This window comes from Ascaphus truei, chromosome 19, assembly GCF_040206685.1.
Source record: "Ascaphus truei isolate aAscTru1 chromosome 19, aAscTru1.hap1, whole genome shotgun sequence".
Lineage (NCBI taxonomy): Eukaryota > Metazoa > Chordata > Amphibia > Anura > Ascaphidae > Ascaphus > Ascaphus truei.
Window position 1 is genome coordinate 9,506,315 of NC_134501.1, and position 18,579 is coordinate 9,524,893.

An 18,579-nucleotide genomic window follows, 5' to 3' on the forward strand; every position below is an offset into this window, starting at 1 on the left:
CAGCACCTCCAACAACACCCCAGCAATACCTGAGCACCTCCAACAACACCCCAGCACCTCCAACAACACCCGAGCACCTCCAACAACACCCCAGCACCTCCAACAACACCCTAGCAACCCCAACGACACCCGAGAACCTCCAACAACACCCCAGCACCTCCAACAACACCCGAGCAACACCCGGGCACCTCCAACAACACCCAAGCACCTTCAACGACACCTGAGACCCTCCAACAACACCCAAAATAACACAGCTCTGAGGAATAACCCAGGGAACCCACGGGGCAGTAAGCGGTTCACTGCAAATATAACACCATGTTGTGCAAATTGGGATGCAGCCTTCTATGTAAGGGGTTCGTGGTGAAAGTGAGGAGCCCATGTATTTACTGGCCGAATTGTAGCCTCTGCCGCAACACAAACAGTGCACCAAGGTATATGTTAAAGGGATTCAATGTGCAAGGGGGAGACCGGAGTATAGAGCTGCAGAAGTGACAGAATGACACAATTAACGAGTAATCCCCCATTAAAAAGATGAGGCTGGGTCAGGGAGGCTGACCGAGCAGATAAAGGTTGTGGCTGGTAATGAAAAAGGGTAATGATAGCACATTACCATATTGCAGACAGCACTGTGCCGCCTGCCAGCGTCAGATACAAACACTGCCTCTTAGAGGAGACATGCTGTCCATTAATCTCTCCGCATGGTAATACACAGTGTGTCTTTATATAGAGAAGATGCATCATTCCTTCTGGAAGCTTAAAAAACAATGAACACCTCATATCTTATCTGCACCCGTCACCCAAAAGCCAGACATTATGGAGTCGGAGTCCTGTCCAGTTGTGCCGTGTGATTACCATGCGAACAGCAAAGAGGAAAAAAATCTGCCAGCACCGTGACACGTGTGGAAGGCCACGTTTATAGTGGCCGCGTGCATGACATCACGCGCAGGAAACCTGCACTGAGGTCCGAGGCGACGGGGAGGCGTGGCATCACGTGAGCGATTCGCCCTCCCTGGCTGAACCGCACGCGTGACCCGGCTGTCGCGTGACAAAGACACAATGGTTTGTCTTCCCGAGAATGGGTCACGCGGCCGTGCGCTCTATGGCGGCCTCATAGCGAAGAGGTTTGTTGTGCGTGCCGCACAGGCCGTCCCTGCCACTATAAAACGCGGCCCAAGGAAAGTGAGCTTCCTTCCAAGTGAGCTGCAAATGCTCAACGCCACTTACCAAACCTGTGCTTTTATCCTATACTCCAGTCTTCAAGAACCCCCTCCCCCCCCACTAGGTCAGGTTTCAGGATATCCCTGCTTCAGCACAGGTCGACTGAGCCACCTGTGCTGAAGCTGGGACTGATTAAGCCACCTGTGCTAAAACAGGGATATCCTGAAAACCTGACATGTTGGGGGGTCTTGAGGACTGGAGTTGAGAACCCCTGATATACTGCAAAGCTGTGCTTACACACAGAGACACACACAGACACACACACAGACAGACACACAGACAGACACACAGACAGACACACAGACGACTTTGCTGATGGGCTTTTCATATTTGGCTAAAAAGATATAAACTAAATAACTCTTCTTAACACCAGGTTAATGATTTGCAGATATTATATAGCACAGAAGCTTAAAAGAACGTGTGTAGCGGTTTGGTTTCGGTACTCCGCAGTCCGCACATCAGCAGACATACTGTAGTGACCTGGGTTTCTCCGATCGAGAGGAATAGACGTTATGCAGAGAGCCAAAGCTGCACAAACTACAGAAGGGGAGACACAAAAAGGGGTTCCCTTTTTCCACAGGCAGTACAACCCCACAATAAAAGCTAAAATGCAAACAGTAGGTTTAGGACAAGCGGAGATCAATGCTCAACTACTGAGAAAAAGAACCTGTCACTGGCAGCCCCCGGCACAGCCTCATACAGAGTACCACTGAGACACAGCAGGGTGATGAAGCAGAGGAAAGCGTCCTGGCCACAACAAGGTACGTTCAGAATATGGACCGATCAGGGGGTGTTCAAGTCAACGCCGACACAAACTACAGACTTGACCAGTCTTGCAAATGACACCAGCCATTACAGCGAGGAAAATGCACCATCAACTGCACATGGAAGAAAGGGATTGCCAACCAACCCATCGTTTCCCAGGGAAGCTGCGAGCTGCAAATTGCAGCAGAACCCGAGCGTGTAAAGACCATGCAAGTTCCTGTATACATCATTTAATGTTCTCTGCAACACAAAAAAACATGTCAGCACATGTCATTCTGCTTAAATAATCAGCTTTGCTTCATCTAATGCAGGGGTGGCTAACTCCATTCCTTAAGGGCCACCAACAGGTCAGGGTTAAGGATATCCCTGATTCAGCACAGGTGGCTCAGTCAATGACAGCCACCTGTGCTGAAGCAGGGATATCCTGAAAACCTCACATGTTGGTGGCCCCTGAGGACTGGAGCTGGCTACCCCGCTGTTAGTTCATTATAAAGAGTAAACATAGAGAAAACATCTGAATAGGAGAGGACCTCCACTGGCTGTTTTATTACTGCTTATTTGCTTAGACGCATTAGCATGAGAAAAGCAGCCCCAACACAGCATTAAACGGCTGAAAGAGAACGACGCGTGTACCAGCCCGGAAAGAACAATGGACAAAGTATCTGACCGACCCGAGGCATGTTTCCATCTGTAGATCCTTCATACAAAGCGGACCTTGCCCTGCATACAGCAGCTCAGAACCCAAAGCGGACCTTGCCCTGCATACAGCAGCTCAGAACCCAAAGCAGACCTTGCCCTGCATACAGCAGCTCAGAACCCAAAGCAGACCTTGCCCTGCATACAGCAGCTCAGAACCCAAAGGGGACCTTGCCCTGCATACAGCAGCTCAGAACCCAAAGCGGACCTTGCCCTACATACAGCAGCTCAGAACCCAAAGCGGACCTTGCCCTGCATACAGCAGCTCAGAACCCAAAGCGGACCTTGCCCTGCATACAGCAGCTCAGAACCCAAAGCGGACCTTGCCCTGCATACAGCAGCTCAGAACCCAAAACGGACCTTGCCCTGCATACAGCAGCTCAGAACCCAAAGCGGACCTTGCCCTGCATACAGCAGCTCAGAACCCGAAGCGGACCTTGCCCTGCATACAGCAGCTCAGAACCCGAAGCGGACCTTGCCCTGCATACAGCAGCTCAGAACCCAAAGCGGACCTTGCCCTGCATACAGCAGCTCAGAACCCAAAGCGGACCTTGCCCTGCATACAGCAGCTCAGAACCCAAAGCGGACCTTGCCCTGCATACAGCAGCTCAGAACCCAAAGCGGACCTTGCCCTGCATACAGCAACTCAGAACCCAAAGCGGACCTTGCCCTGCATACAGCAGCTCAGAACCCAAAGCGGACCTTGCCCTGCATACAGCAGCTCAGAACCCAAAGCGGACTTTGCCCTGCATACAGCAGCTCAGAACCCAAAGCGGACCTTGCCCTGCATACAGCAGCTCAGAACCCAAAGCGGACCTTGCCTTGCCACAGAGGCCGAACAGCAAAGCATCTCAGCAGCTTTTTTTTTGTCAATGGTAAAGTTTAGCCTTTTAGTCCCAGCTTCCCAACCTTCCCCATGAGTATTCACTTAACAGGTTTCAAATCGAGAAGAAGCCAGACGCTGAAATCACAGAAGAGATCAATGACCCAGCTGTAAAGGGAAGTCTTGTATTGGCAAATCATTTCCAAACCCTCTCAATATCGGTCATCATTCTTACATACAAGAAACCCCAGGATGAGGGGATAATACATATCACGCATCAGAAGACTAAGGACAATAATATTTTCACTACAAAGCCTGATCCGGTCTGGAATTCCTAATGGTTAAATACACAGATAGTAAACAAAACATTTTATTTATTTCCTAGAGTGAAACACGCACAAGTTTGAAATAAGCCTGATTAATCTTCAGTCGATAACACTTTGCTAGACAGATATTTTATCCGGATTTCTGGGATCTGCAGCTGTGAATCTAAACACCTGCACCCATCGTGTGCAACAAGGACAGAGGGGTGAAGAGCAGGAACTCATTATCTACAGTATGTACTCCTAGTATGAGAGGGATAGGAGAGAAGAGGGGGAGAGAAGAGGGGGAGAGAAGAGGAAGGGAGAGAGAAGAGGAAGGGGGAGAGAAGAGGAAGGGGGAGAGAAGAGGAAGGGGGAGAGAAGAGGAAGGGGGAGAGAAGAGGAAGGGGGAGAGAGAGAAGAGAGAGGGAGGGCGAGAGAGAGGGGCGAGGGGGAGAGAGAGGGGCGAGGGGGAGAGAGGGGCGAGGGGGAAAGAGGGGGGCGAGGGGGAGAGAGAGGGGCGAGGGCGGGAGAGAGAGGGGCGAGGGTGGGAGAGAGAGGGTGGAGGGGGACAGAGAGGGGGAGGGGGAAGGGTCGGAGAGAGGGGGGAGGAGGAGAGAGAGGGAGGGGTGAGGAAGAGAGGGGGGATAAGGAGGGGAGAGAGAGAGGGAGGGGTGAGGAAGAGAGGGGGGATAAGGAGGGGAGAGAGGGGGGATAAGGAGGGGAGAGAGGGGGGAAGGGAGCTGGAGAAGGGAAAACCTGACGTGTTGGTGGCCATTGAGTACTGGAGTAGCCTACCCCTGGTATAGACCTTTGCAAACATCTCAGGTCCCTACACAAATACTAGACAGGTGCAGAGGCAAAATCTGCGCTAGAGATAATTCAGCCCTTCTTGATAGATGAATCAGGGGAATATTATCACATACACCAACAGCGGCTATAATTGATAAAGTGAGTACCCCTGATGGGTTAAAAAAAAAAAACCACAAAGTGCACCACCACGAAACGCGTTAGAGATTATTTTGCCTGTTTGCCCTGTCCGTATGCCACTTAATGAATAGTTGTTTTAACCTTTTTGTGCCTGCAATGCACGGCTATTTTCCCATCACTGGAGGTTTTCTTTGCCCTGCACAAATACGGACCTTCCCAAAGTACATTGGCATTTTCTTTTATCTAATGATCAAGGAGCCCTGAGTCTTAAAGCGATTCACTAATCTCCGATAGGGGGTAACCGAGCTCGTTCTAGCGTGTACTGGCCATTCAAATCAATGGCAGTTACCACTGGATCGAGCTACAAAACCCCTTATCGGATCTTGGTGAATCCTGGCCTTGGGGTCATAATCTGTGTAAAATAGAGTGCTGTAGTTTATCCGGTACAGATGTGCAAAGTATCCACTGACCGTCCAGGATACAACAGCCACAGGGAAACACAGCTGGAAAGTATAAAGATAATATTTTCCACCTTCTGTATTTTCCAGTGGTACACACAGGCATATGTTATGTATCCCACACAACCACAAGGCAGAGGCCATGAAAATACACCCTACCGCACCTCTGTTATATAGTACCAAAAGGAGTCAAAATATAGAAATAAATTAGACGTAGGTTAGAGACAGGCGTAGGTGAAGGGCTGAGACTTTAGTGCAGGTAGGGTGGGCTATGATCGTCCCCAGAGGGGACCAACTCCAGTTCTCAAGGTCCACCAACAGGCCAGGAATTAGGGATATCCCTGCTTCAGCACAGGTGGCTCAATCAGTCCCTGCTTCAGCACAGGTGGTTCAATCAGTCCCTGCTTCAGCACAGGTGGCTCAATCAGTTCCAGCTTCAGCACAGGTGGCTCAATCAGTGGCTCAGTCTTTGTCGGAGCCACCTGTGCTGAAGCAGGGATATCCTGAAAACATGACCTGTTGGTGGCCCTTGAGGACTGGAGTTGCGCACCCCTGGTTTACCCGTTTTGTTTTAATTATTTGTACATCCCGCCCTACACAGGATGGGTATTTCAGGGGAAGCCTTGCTGCATGTGCCAGCTGAGCAGTGAGCTTTTCTATGCAGGCTACAATGCAGAATATTGCAAGGCTGCAACGTGCCAGAAACAGCCTCCTTTCTCCAGGATGCAGAGATATTCAATAAAAAGCTTTTAAAGGCATATTTTTAAACTTGTAACAGGAAAGCTTTTCTGTGTTAAGACAATTATTCTTTTAACAGCATTGATCAAAATGTCATTATTTTATGAGTGTACAATACCTTTTAATGGCATACAACAAGACATTAGGGTGATACACCTCCGTAGTACACACAGCTTCCTGGCAAAACGTGAACACCAGCCAAGTTAGGGAGTATTTACATGCCATTAATAGGTTATGCCGCTTTTCCAGCTGCATCCAATTCTGATCCCCAAATCAAAAAATACCCGCGTATTAAAGAGGAGGCAAAAAAACAAAAACAAACCCAGATAACTGGGACTTGAAACGGTCTGGAATCGGCACTTTTTCCATGACACAGCCCTCGAAATACAGCTCTCCTACTTCTTATTACCCCAACGGAGAACATGGGCAGTGACAGCGTGTGGAGAGGGGGCACTGACCCAACTCGTGTCCCAATGCTGACCCCAAGTGGACCTTATCTGGACGCCTCCACCGTTTGAAACTGAACAAGAGGGAGGATTCGGTGGCCGGGCCTTGCTGACAGGAACGGGACATTTTTACAAATTTACTGGCTAGAGTTAGACATTTGGGAGAGCAAGAAAGAGCGATGTCGGTGTACGTTTACCGCAGCATACATCTAGCCGCCTGACATGAGGGGGAACCATCAGCAAATGTCAATATCTCAAAATGTACTAAAAAGAAACACCCCCCCCCCCAAAAAAAAAAAACATTCTACAGAACTCTGAGGACTTTGGGGAAAGCAAAGCTGCCAATTCCCTCTTTCAAAGTTCTGAGCAATTAAAACAAGGGGTTTAGCATTGAATTCCCCTGACAAGTCTTCATAATGTGGCAGCCGTTGCCTGGCAGACATAATGCAAATATGGAAGAACGCATTCAGGGATAGGGGCCGGGGCAAGAAGATATCAAAGATTCCTCCAGCACGAGTCAGAGGATTCAATTACAGCTGTGAAATGAATTTAGGTCTCAGTCGCTGGACTATAATGTCCACAGCTCAAGAGGCGGTAGCTGCTGCAGCTTTAATTTCCAGACGCACAGCACCCCTGGTCTCAGAGAGTGGTTGTGGTAATTGCACTGGGACGTGCTCTTCTGAATTATAATTTTCGTCAACTACATTTCCTTCTTTGTGGGGAATTGTGGGCGTGCGTAGGGTACCCAAATAGCCTCTCTCCCTCTGCTAATGGCAGAGGTGTGTGTGTGTGTGTGTGTGTGTGTGTGTGTGTGTGTGTGTGTGTGTGTGTGTGTGTGTTGCATGTACTGTATACTGAAATATATAAGAGGAGAGCGAAGGCATCAGCTCCCTGGGCATCCCAACCACATCCTCTGAAAGCCACAAAAACTATCGTTTTATTCTACACACCTCGGACGTGAAGGAGAGAAATGCAGCACAAACAGTTCATGTCGTCGCTGAGGTCCCAACACGGAGGCAGAATACAAATGAAACCTTTATCTACTTATGACTGGTTTGCTGGATTAAAATCTAATCAGCCTAAACAGGATTATTTCATATACTTAAATTCCCTGTTGTACATATGGTCACCTATATTTTATTAAACTGGGAGGCCAAAAGGTGGATATCAGGGGTGGCCAACTGCTGTCCTCATGAGCTACCAACTGGTCACGTTTTCAGGATATCCCTGCTTCAGCACAGGTGACTCAATCAGTCCCAGCTTCAGTACAGGTGGCTCAGTCACTGATTGGAGCAGGGATATCGTAAAAACCTGACCTGTTGGTAGCTCCTGAGGACTAGCATTGGCCACCCCGGGTGTATGTCAAACCCCACTCTGTACAGAATGTCCTGTGATAGAAGATATGATGGGATATTATCCCTTCTGAGATATATATATATATAATTTGTATATTGCCACCACGGCAACGTACGAAAGACTGCATCTCATTTTACAGGCTACCTGAGGTACAAAAGTGACCTAGTGAGGGTCACAAGGGGAGCAGATTCACCCACATCAAAGGCAGTGCCCTCGTCCTGTATGTACCCTCATACAGCAGCAGTCTCCAGGACTGTGCAATGGTCACTTCCAAACCTCCCCTCATACAGCAGCAGTCTCCAGGACTGTGCAATGGTCACTTCCAAACCTCCCCTCATACAGCAGCAGTCTCCAGGACTGTGCAATGGTCACTTCCAAACCTCCCCTCATACAGCAGCAGTCTCCAGGACTGTGCAATGGTCACTTCCAAACCTCCCCTCATACAGCAGCAGTCTCCAGGACTGTGCAATGGTCACTTCCAAACCTCGAGACATTAACATTTTGTTTGCAATTGTAACCCTCCCTGCCCGGCTCCTGGGGAGGTTACACAGATGTAGGTACAATTGGGTTCTCAGTATGGGTTTCCTTAGTGCCAGGAGTGCAGATCTGGGTGTGTATGCAGGTGGTAATGATGGGCGTACAAAAGTGGTTGATATAATACAACCATAAGGATCCATTATTTTGCACACACTGGGAACATAGATTAGGCTGGAAAAATGTAATCCAAGGGTAACAGTGTCTCTTGGATTAAAAATTTCCAGTCGAATCTACTGTATGTTCCAAGTAATGCAAAATAAGGGATCATTTCATTTCATGGCTATAGAGCACATCCAATCATGTGTCCGGGGAGGGGATAGGTTAAACCTCCTGAACAAAAGGGAGATGTTTTGGATGTTCTCTTTAGACACTCTCAGTCCCTTTGGGATCAATGTTGACCGGGAACTTCAACATTTCCTTCACTAATATAATTATTATGTAATAATATCTATCTATATCTATATCTATATATATATATATATATATATATATATATATATATATATATATATATATATATATATATATATATATATATATATATATATATATATATATATATATATATATATATACACACACACACAAAATATCCAGCAGGATTTGTTTGTTCCCAGTAACCCTTTATCCCCATGTTCCTCCTTTATTTTCTCTTCTTCTTTTTGAAAGATTCATTTAAGGATTTTTCTTCTTTTTGACAGATTGCTCTAAAACGAAGATTATGTTTATAATTTCACCAAAGACATGGTTTTTGTCTATAGGTGTTAATCTGCAGCGTGGTTCATAATACAGAATCATCACTTCTGCACATTTTAGACACTGACTCACTATAGTTCCATCTTGGGTGCTGTTACATATTGTCTGTTATTTAGATATTATTATAAATATATTCTTTCAGGATTTGATTTCAGCAAAGGTTTTTTTGTTTTTAAGATATTTTTTATAGATTATGCTGATCAAGGGATTTTGAGTATGTTATGTATTTGCTTTATTTCCTAATGAGAATGTCTTTATGTTTCTGCTTTAAGACATTGTTTCTGTTATCCCTGATTCGGGTTAATCTCATGTTTGTATGCAGCCCACGTAGTCCCTGCAATGATTTCCATATCCCCCAACCTATGAGTGAGAATGTAGGAGGTAACTAATCTCAGGTGTGGGCTGGTTTCTCGCTCATCAAGTGTTTATTGGCCATTCTGCAGAGGCATGGTGGGTGTTTTAACGAAGTGTATGTCTCATTATGTTGTACTCTTTGATAAAGCGCTGCGTGTCGCGTGAAACGTCTAAGAGCCTACTTTTGCTGTTATGTGTCAATAAAAGTTTTTGTACTGATACAGAGCAGTCCGGTTTACACTTTCTCCCGAAGGCAGCTGCACCGCCTTACAACTCCTTTTTCCTGTCGTCTCAAAATCGGTAGGAGCACGCCGACAGCATCCGCATTCCCACGGCATACAAAGTGAGTAAATGTGGCTTATACATACTCACCAGTGTATGGAACACAGAATATAGACTGGAATAACGACATCATTGCAATCTCATAAGACATACCTCATTCAAAGGCTATTGAGTACACAGTGTTACAAGTGTTCATATGTGACTATGTGGGATAATCTCAACAGATATGCTGGCTGGGAATTTATGAATGAAAATATATATGCAACAATTGGAGTAGCATCGCTGGGGTTTTTTTTCCCGCACTCTCTTTCTTTAAAAAGATGTCCAACCTTTTTTGGAAAATATTTATTGTATCTGCCATCACAGCCTCCATGGGTAATGAATTCCATATTTTAACTGTAAAGAACCCTTTCCTTTGTTGCTGGGGAAATCTCCTTTCCACCAACATTAAGGGATGATCCTGAGTCCTTTGTCCTGCCCGTGGGTTGAATAGTTCTTTTGAAAGCTCCTTGTACTGTCCCCGAATATATTTGTATAGTTATCATATCCCCTCTTAGATGCCTCTTTTCTACTGTAAACAAATCTAATTTAGCTAGCCTCTCTTCATAAGTCAGATTTTCCACCCCCTTCATTAATTAATTTGGTGGCTCTTGTCTGCACTTTTTCTATTTCCATAATGTATTTTTTATGAAGTGGTGTCCAAAACTGTACTCCATATTCAAAGTGTGGTCTTTCTAATGCTTTATAGGAGGGGCATAATTATGCATACTTCCCTTCCCCCTTTAATGCAAGGTAGGATCTTACTTGCAGCTACTGCATAGCATTGGGCACTATTGCTAAATCTGCTGTCTACAAGCACTCCTAAATCCTTCTCCATCAAGGATTTACCTAATATTTCCCCATTTAATTTGTAAGTCGCCTGTATATTCTTGTTTGCCAAATGCATAACCTTACATTTATCTGTATTAAACCTCATCTGCCATTTACCTGCCCCAGTTTTCAGTCTCTCCAAGTCCTTCTGGAGAGAAATTACACCAGACTCTGATTTTACTACCTTACACAATTATGTGTCACCAGCAAAGATGGAGACTTTGCTCTCTATGCCAACCTGAGGTCATTAATAAACAAGTTAAAAAGCCGGGGTCCCAGTACCGATCTTTGAGGTACTCCACTCATAACTTTAGCCCAACCTGAAACGTTTCAATTTATGTCAACCCTCTGTCGATCCTGCAACCAGTTTTTAATCCAGGTGCAAATACTTTTATAGAGTCTAATTTGCTTTATTTTGTACACTAACCTCGTGTGAAACCGTATCAAAAGCCTTTGCAAAATCTAAGTAGACCACATCAACTGCATTACCCTGGTCTAAATTCCTACTTACCTCCTCAAAGAAACAAATAAGGTTAGTTTGGCATGACCTATTCTTCATAAATCCATGCTGAATATTATTAATAATTGTGTTATCCATTAGGTATTCCTGAATATTATCCCGTACTATACCTTCAAGTAGCTTCCCCACTATTGATGTCAGGCTTACAGGTCTGCAATTCCCTGGTTGTGATCTAGCTTCCTTTTTAAATATAGGCAACACATCTGCTTTATGCCAATCTTGTGGTACTGAGCCTGTGGAAATGGAGTCCTTGAATATTAGATGTAAGGGTTTGGCTATTTCTGAACTTAGCGCCTTAAGAACTCTTGGGGTGCATGCAATCATGGCAAGGTTCCTAATTTACTTAAGTTTTATCAGGCCGCCTATGCACTTCTTCCTCCGTTAACCAATTGTTTGTTAACATAGAGGTTGTGGCTTCTTCCTGCGGCACTACTATTGCAATTGATTCCTCCCTGGTAAATACAGAGGCAAAGAATTGGTTTAATACCTCTGCTCTTTCCTTTTATAAAGTCCCTTTAGGGAGAACAACATGGCGGCCACACCGGGAGAGTTATTAGGGTCACGGGACTCGGAGGGCAGTCCAAAAAATTGTAAATATCCCAAAGCAGCCTTGGGGAAGTATTTAAAAATATAAAAGAAATAAAACGTCCTTGGAGAAGGGATTTCTATTGTCTAATTACATTAGTTTACCGAGGGAGACTGAATTCAACCCCAGAAATATACATTCTGGCAAGTAATTTATAAGGGATGTTTGGAAGTGGTGTTTAAATAAACAGGTAAATGATACGTAGGTAATAGATTCTGATCTTAATACCTAGGTACACCATTCATGTGTTATTACACACTATTATTTTCCATAGAGATTAAACCCGTTAAGTATAAGCACACAATGTTCACATTATGCGAAAAGTAAAACCTAGCAATGTGTGTCTGCTTCAAACAAAACTCCAGTTGAAGTGCCCAGCTGGATACAAACCGAGAGGAGACCTGACCTGTTATAGCACTGGGACATATTTACGAAGCGTCTGAAGGAACAATGTTATTTTCTTGTATAGCGCCGACAGTGTACACAGCGCTATAATAAGAATTTTGTCTGGTACAATTCTCTGCCCCGTGGAGCTTACAATCTATGTTTTTGGTGCCTGAGGCACAGGGAGATAAAGTGACTTGCCCAAGGTCACAAGCAGCTGACACCGGGAATTGAGCCAGGTTCCCCTGCTTCACACTGTGTCAGTCAGTGTCTTTACTCACTGAGCTGCTCCTTCAGCCCACAATAGCAGCACTTAGTAAACATGGGCCAGGACCGCAGCCCCTCCAGCGAACACACTCTGTTTTCCTTTCACAGCACCAGTGACTGGCTTCCTAGTTTGCAGAATAAGGAGCAGCAGATTTTCTAAAGCGTTTAATTCAATCTGATACATTTCTGCTTTCTCATCACAGATCCTTAGTAATCGGCTGTGATTATACAGGCCCAGGAGGAGCCTGCGCTGAGGAAGATCACTGACCCCGAGAAGTAAACACATCACGGCCCCAGTGACCTGAAACTCTCCCTCCTAAGTGAGGCTCTCACTGCACAGTGCCAGTCTGTGAGAGGCAGGAATAATAGGAGAGGGCAATAGAAAGTAAGGTCAACCCTAAAAAGTTCTTTAAGTACCTTAATAACAAAAAAATGAGAAAAGAAAATGTAGGACCCTTTCAGTGTGAGATGGGTAGGCAGATTATTATTGGAGATAAGGAAAAAGCTGAGGTATTAAACAAATTCTTTGCCTCTGTGTTTACCAGGGAAGAATCAAGTTCAATAGTAGCGCCACAGGAGGAAGCCACAGCCTCCATATTAATGACCAATTGGTTAACTGAGGAAGAAGTTCATAAGCGACTTGAAAAAAATAAAGTAAATAAAGCACCTGGCCCCGATGGCATACATCCAAGAGTTCTCAAGGAGTTAAGCTCAGTAATTGCAAAACCATTATATTTAATATTCAAGGACTCCATTTCCACAGGCTCAGTACCACAAGATTGGCGTAAAGCAGATGTGGTGCCTATATTTAAAAAGGGAGCTAGATCACACCCGGGGAATTACAGACCTGTAAGCCTGACTTCAATAGTAGGGAAACTACTTGAAGGTTTAATACGGGATAATATTCAGGAATACCTAATGGAAAACAAAATTATTAGTAATAGTCAGCATGGATTTATGAAGGATAGATCTTGCCAAACTAACCTTATTTGTTTCTTTGAGGAGGTAAGTAGGAATCTAGACCAGGGTAATGCAGTTGATGTGGTCTACTTAGATTTTGCAAAGGCTTTTGATACGGTTTCACACAAGAGGTTGGTGTACAAAATAAAGAAAATTGGACTCAGTAATAATATATGCACCTGGATTGAAAACTGGTTAAAGGACAGACAACAGTGGGTTGTCATAAATGGAACTTTTTCAGGTTGGGCTAAAGTCGTGAGTGGAGTACCTCAAGGATCGGTACTAGGACCCCTGCTTTTTAACTTGTTTATTAATGACCTTGAGGTTGAGATCGAGAGCAAAGTCTCCATCTTTGCTGATGATACTAAATTGTGTAAGGTAATAGAATCAGAGCAGGATGTAATTTCTCTTCAGAAGGACTTGGAGAGACTGGAAACGTGGGCAGGTAAATGGCAAAGGAGGTTTAATACAGATAAATGTAAGGTTATGCATTTGGGATGCAAGAATAAAAAGGCGACTTACAAATTAAATGGAGATATATTGGGGGAATCCTTGATGGAGAAGGATTTAGGAGTGCTTGTAGACAGCAGGCTTAGCAATAGTGCCCAATGTCATGCAGTAGCTGCAAAGGCAAACAAGATCTTATCTTGCATCAAACGGGCAATGGATGGAAGGGAAGTAAACATAATTATGCCCCTTTACAAAGCATTAGTAAGACCACACCTTGAATATGGAGTACAATTTTGGGCACCAATCCTAAGAAAAGACATTATGGAACTAGAGAGAGTGCAGAGAAGAGCCACCAAATTAATAAAGGGGATGGACATTCTAACTTATGAGGAGAGGCTAGCTAAATTAGATTTATTTACATTAGAAAAGAGGCGTCTAAGAGGGGATATGATAACTATATACAAATATATTCAGGGACAATACAAGGAGCTTTCAAAAGAACTATTCATCACACAGGCAGTACAAAGGACTCGGGGCCATCCCTTAAGGTTGGAGGAAAGGAAATTTCACCAGCAACAAAGGAAAGGGTTCTTTACAGTAAGGGCAGTTAAAATGTGGAATTCATTACCCATGGAGACTGTGATGGCAGATACAATAGATTTGTTCAAAAAAAGGTTGGACATCTTTTTAGATGGGAAAGGTATACAGGGATATACCAAATAAGTATACATGGGAAGGATGTTGATCCAGGGATTAATCCGATTCTTGGAGTCAGGAAGGAATTAATTTTTCCCCTTAATGGGGTTTTTTGTTTGCCTTCCTCTGGATCAATAAGTAAGTATAGATATAGGATAAAGTATCTGTTGTCTAAATTTAGCATAGGTTGAACTTGATGGACCTACGTCTTTTTTCAACCTCATCTACTATGTAACTATGTAACTATGTAACTATGACACTCACTGACCTTGATACCGTCTTCATTGCTGATGTTCATTAATTCCATCCTGCGGAGCTGCTCTTGGTACATTGTGTGAAACCCTCCATAGACATCCATGCCCCGCACAGACCTCTGGCTGCCTTTGGTTACTGTTCCATCACCACCACCTGCCAAAGGACAACAGCAACAAGCCCCAGCCAGTCAGTAGTGGTACCCATATATTGTATGTCTTTATTTATATAGCGCCAAAAGTGTGCTCGGTGCTTCACAAAGAATACAGTAGAGGGAATTATAATAATACATTAAGTGCAACAAAATCAAACAATAGGAAAGGAAATCCCTGCCCCGAAGAGCTTACAATCTAAGATATGTAGGACAGGCACACATAAAATGGAGCATAGAACAAGGGAACAGTAACAAACATTATCAAGACAGACACGCAGAGATACACACAGACACAGGATAGACACGACACACCCACGGACCTCTGCCCCCGACTGGTCAGACACGCACACGCAGTGATACACACAGACATAGGATAGATGAGCAGGACACAGACATACGATACAGGACACACGAACAGAACGGACACACACGTGATGGAGACATGCGTGCACACTGGCCGGAGACATACACGCTGACTGCACAGAGACATACGCGCTGACTGCACAGAGACATACGCGCTGACTGCACAGAGACATACGCGCTGACTGCACAGAGACATACGCGCTGACTGCACAGAGACATACGCACACACACACACAGACTCACACTCTCTGTCTCTCTCTATCACGCCCCCTCTATCTCTCTCTCACCGCCACTCCAGCGGCAGTCTCCCTCTGAGGGTCTGTCCCACGTGTCTCTCTCCTGTGAGGGTCTCTCTCTTCTTCTCTCTTCTGTGAGGGTCACTCTCTTCTTCTCTCTTCTGTGAGGGTCTCTCTTTTTCTCTCTCCTGTGAGGGTCTCTCTCTTCTCTCTCCTGTGAGGGTCTCTCTCTCTCTCTCCTGTGAGGGTCTGTCCCACGTGTCTCTCTCCTGTGAGGGTCTCTCTCTTCTGTGAGGGTCTCTCTCTTCTCTCTCCTGTGAGGGTCTCTCTCTTCTCTCTCCTGTGAGGGTCGCTCTCTTCTCTCTCCTGTGAGGGTCGCTCTCTTCTCTCTCCTGTGAGGGTCTCTCTTCTCTCTCCTGTGAGGGTCTCTTTCTTCTCTCTCCTGAGAGGGTCTCTCTCTTCTCTCTCCTGAGAGGGTCTCTCTCTTCTTCTCTCTCCTGAGAGGGTCTCTCTCTTCTTCTCTCTCCTGAGAGGGTCTCTCTCTTCTTCTCTCTCCTGAGATGGTCTCTCTCTTCTTCTCTCTCCTGAGTGGGTCTCTCTCTTCTTCTCTCTCCTGAGAGGGTCTCTCTCTTCTTCTCTCTCCTGAGAGGGTCTCTCTCTTCTCTCTCCTGTGAGGGTCTCTCTCTTCTCTCTCCTGTGAGGGTCTCTCTCTTCTCTCTCCTGTGAGGGTCTGTCCCACGTGTCTCTCTCCTGTGAGGGTCTCTCTCTTCTCTCTCCTGTGAGGGTCTCTCTCTTCTGTGAGGGTCTCTCTCTTCTTCTCTCTCCTGTGAGGGTCTCTCTCTTCCCTCTCCTGTGAGGGTCTCTCACTCCTCTCTCCTGTGAGGGTCTCTCACTCTTCTTCTCTCTCCTGTGAGGGTCTCTGTCTTCTTTTCTTTCCTGTGATGGTCTCTCTCCTGTGAGGGTCTCTCTCTTCTCTCTCCTGTGAGGGTCTGTCCCACGTGTCTCTCTCCTGTGAGGTCTCTCTCACGCGCAGCTCCGAACCCGCTGAACTGCCCGCTACGGGTGATTGGCAGGTGTCCTCACCAACCGCTCTGTAAATCCCACCCCTAGACGCCCCCTGTAACCAATCAGGTCCTTTCCTCTGTTGCTGGGGGTTTGGTTGAAGCACTGGTTGTCAAGGCAACGTTTTCCTGCTGAGCATCCGAACTTGCTAGCGCTGGAGACCCGCCCTCCCCCGAGACTGACCAATGAAGAAGGAACAATAATATACAGGCAGCAGAAGCAGCCAATCGTCGAGCAGCATCAGGAGACGGTTAGTGGAGAGGGGAGAGAAAGCGTCTTCTTGTTACTATGGAGACGGGGCAGCTACATCCGCAGAAGTACATCCGGCACGTGACAGGACCACTCTGTGTGCGGCGGGGGTCCTACATTTGGGGGGTTTCTGTCCTCCTCATTACCGTCATATGGGCGATGCCTGCCCTCCCCCCCACGCTTCCTGCAGGGATTCGCTGCTTTATTAAATAAAGACCCTGCGCCATGGGATGGGGGAGAGTGAAGCTGTGCTATGGGATGGGGGAGAGTGAAGCTGTGCTATGGGATGGGGGAGAGTGAAGCTGTGCTATGGGAGGGGGGAGAGTGAAGCTGTGCTATGGGAGGGGGGAGAGTGAAGCTGTGTTATGGGATGGGGGAGAGTGAAGCTGTGTTATGGGATGGGGGAGAGTGAAGCTGTGCTATGGGAGGGGGGAGAGTGAAGCTGTGTTATGGGAGGGGAGAGAGTGAAGCTGCGTTATGGGAGGGGGGAGAGTGAAGCTGCGCCATGGGAGGGGGGAGAGTGAAGCTGCGCCATGGGAGGGGGGAGAGTGAAGCTGCGCCATGGGAGGGGGGAGAGTGAAGCTGCGCCATGGGAGGGGGGAGAGTGAAGCTGCGCCATGGGAGTGGGGAGAGTGAAGCTGTGCTATGGGATGAGGGGAAGCTGTGCTATGGGATGAGGGGGGGGGGGGGGAGCTGTGCTATGGATGAGGGGGGGGGGGAGCTGGGCTATGGGATGAGGGGGGGGGGGAAAGCTGTGCTATGGGATGAGGGGGGGGAAGCTGTGCTATGGGATGAGGGGGGGGGAAGCTGTGCTATGGGATGAGGGGGGGGGGGAAGCTGTGCTATGGGATGAGGGGGGGGGAAGCTGTGCTATGGGATGAGGGGGGGGAAGCTGTGCTATGGGATGAGGGGGGGGAAAGCTGTGCTATGGGATGAGGGGGGGGAAGCTGTGCTATGGGATGAGGGGGGGGGAGCTGTGCTATGGGATGAGGGGGGGGATGCTGTGCTATGGGATGAGGGGGGGGGAAGCTGTGCTATGGGATGAGGGGGGGGGAGCTGCGCTATGGGATGAGGGGGGGGGGGGAAGCTGCGCTATGGGAGGGGGGAGAGTGAAGCTGCGCCATGGGAGGGGGGAGAGTGAAGCTGTGCTATGGGAGGGGGGAGAGTGAACCTGCGCCATGGGAGTGGGGAAAGTGAAGCTGTGCTATGGGATGGGGGGGGGGGGAAGCTGTGCTATGGGATGGGGGGGGGGGGAAGCTGCGCTATGGGATGGGGGGAGTGAAGCTGCGCTATGGGATGGGGGGTGAAGCTGCGCTATGGGGTGGGGGTGAAGCTGCGCTATGGGATGGGGGGGTGAAGCTGCTATGGGATGGGCGGGTGAAGCTGCGCTATGGAATGGGCGGGTGAAGCTGCGCTATGGGGTGGGGGTGAAGCTGCGCTATGGGATGGGGGGGTGAAGCTGCTATGGGATGGGGGGGAAGCTGCGCTATGGGGGCGAGTGAAGCTGCGCTATGGGATGGGGGGGTGAAGCTGCGCTATGGGATGGGGGGGAAGCTGCGCTATGGGATGGGGGTGAAGCTGCGCTATGGGATGGGGGGGTGAAGCTGCGCTATGGGATGGGGGGGGTGAAGCTGCTATGGGATGGGGGGGAAGCTGTGCTATGGGATGGGGGGGAGTGAATCTGCGCTATAGGATGGGGGGGAGTGAATCTGCGCTATGGGATGGGGGGAGTGAATCTGCGCTATAGGATGGGGGGGAGTGAATCTGCGCTATAGGATGGGGGGGAGTGAATCTGCGCTATGGGATGGGGGGGAGTGAATCTGCGCTATAGGATGGGGGGGAGTGAATCTGCGCTATAGGATGGGGGGG

At 47.3% G+C, this 18,579-nt stretch overlaps 1 protein-coding gene across 1 annotated transcript in view; it reads right to left on the bottom strand.

The window, feature by feature from the left end:
* Nucleotides 1-16,609, bottom strand: part of LOC142470270 (uncharacterized) — an 89,067-nt gene extending 72,458 nt beyond the window's left edge. The window contains exons 1-2 of the mRNA XM_075577211.1: nucleotides 15,451-16,609; nucleotides 14,663-14,802 (exon numbers count right to left, since the gene is read on the bottom strand). Coding sequence (XP_075433326.1) covers nucleotides 14,663-14,752 — 90 coding nt within the window. The 5' untranslated portion in view covers nucleotides 14,753-14,802; nucleotides 15,451-16,609. The remainder of the gene's footprint in view (nucleotides 1-14,662; nucleotides 14,803-15,450) is intronic.
* Between the last annotated feature and the right edge of the window lie 1,970 nt (nucleotides 16,610-18,579).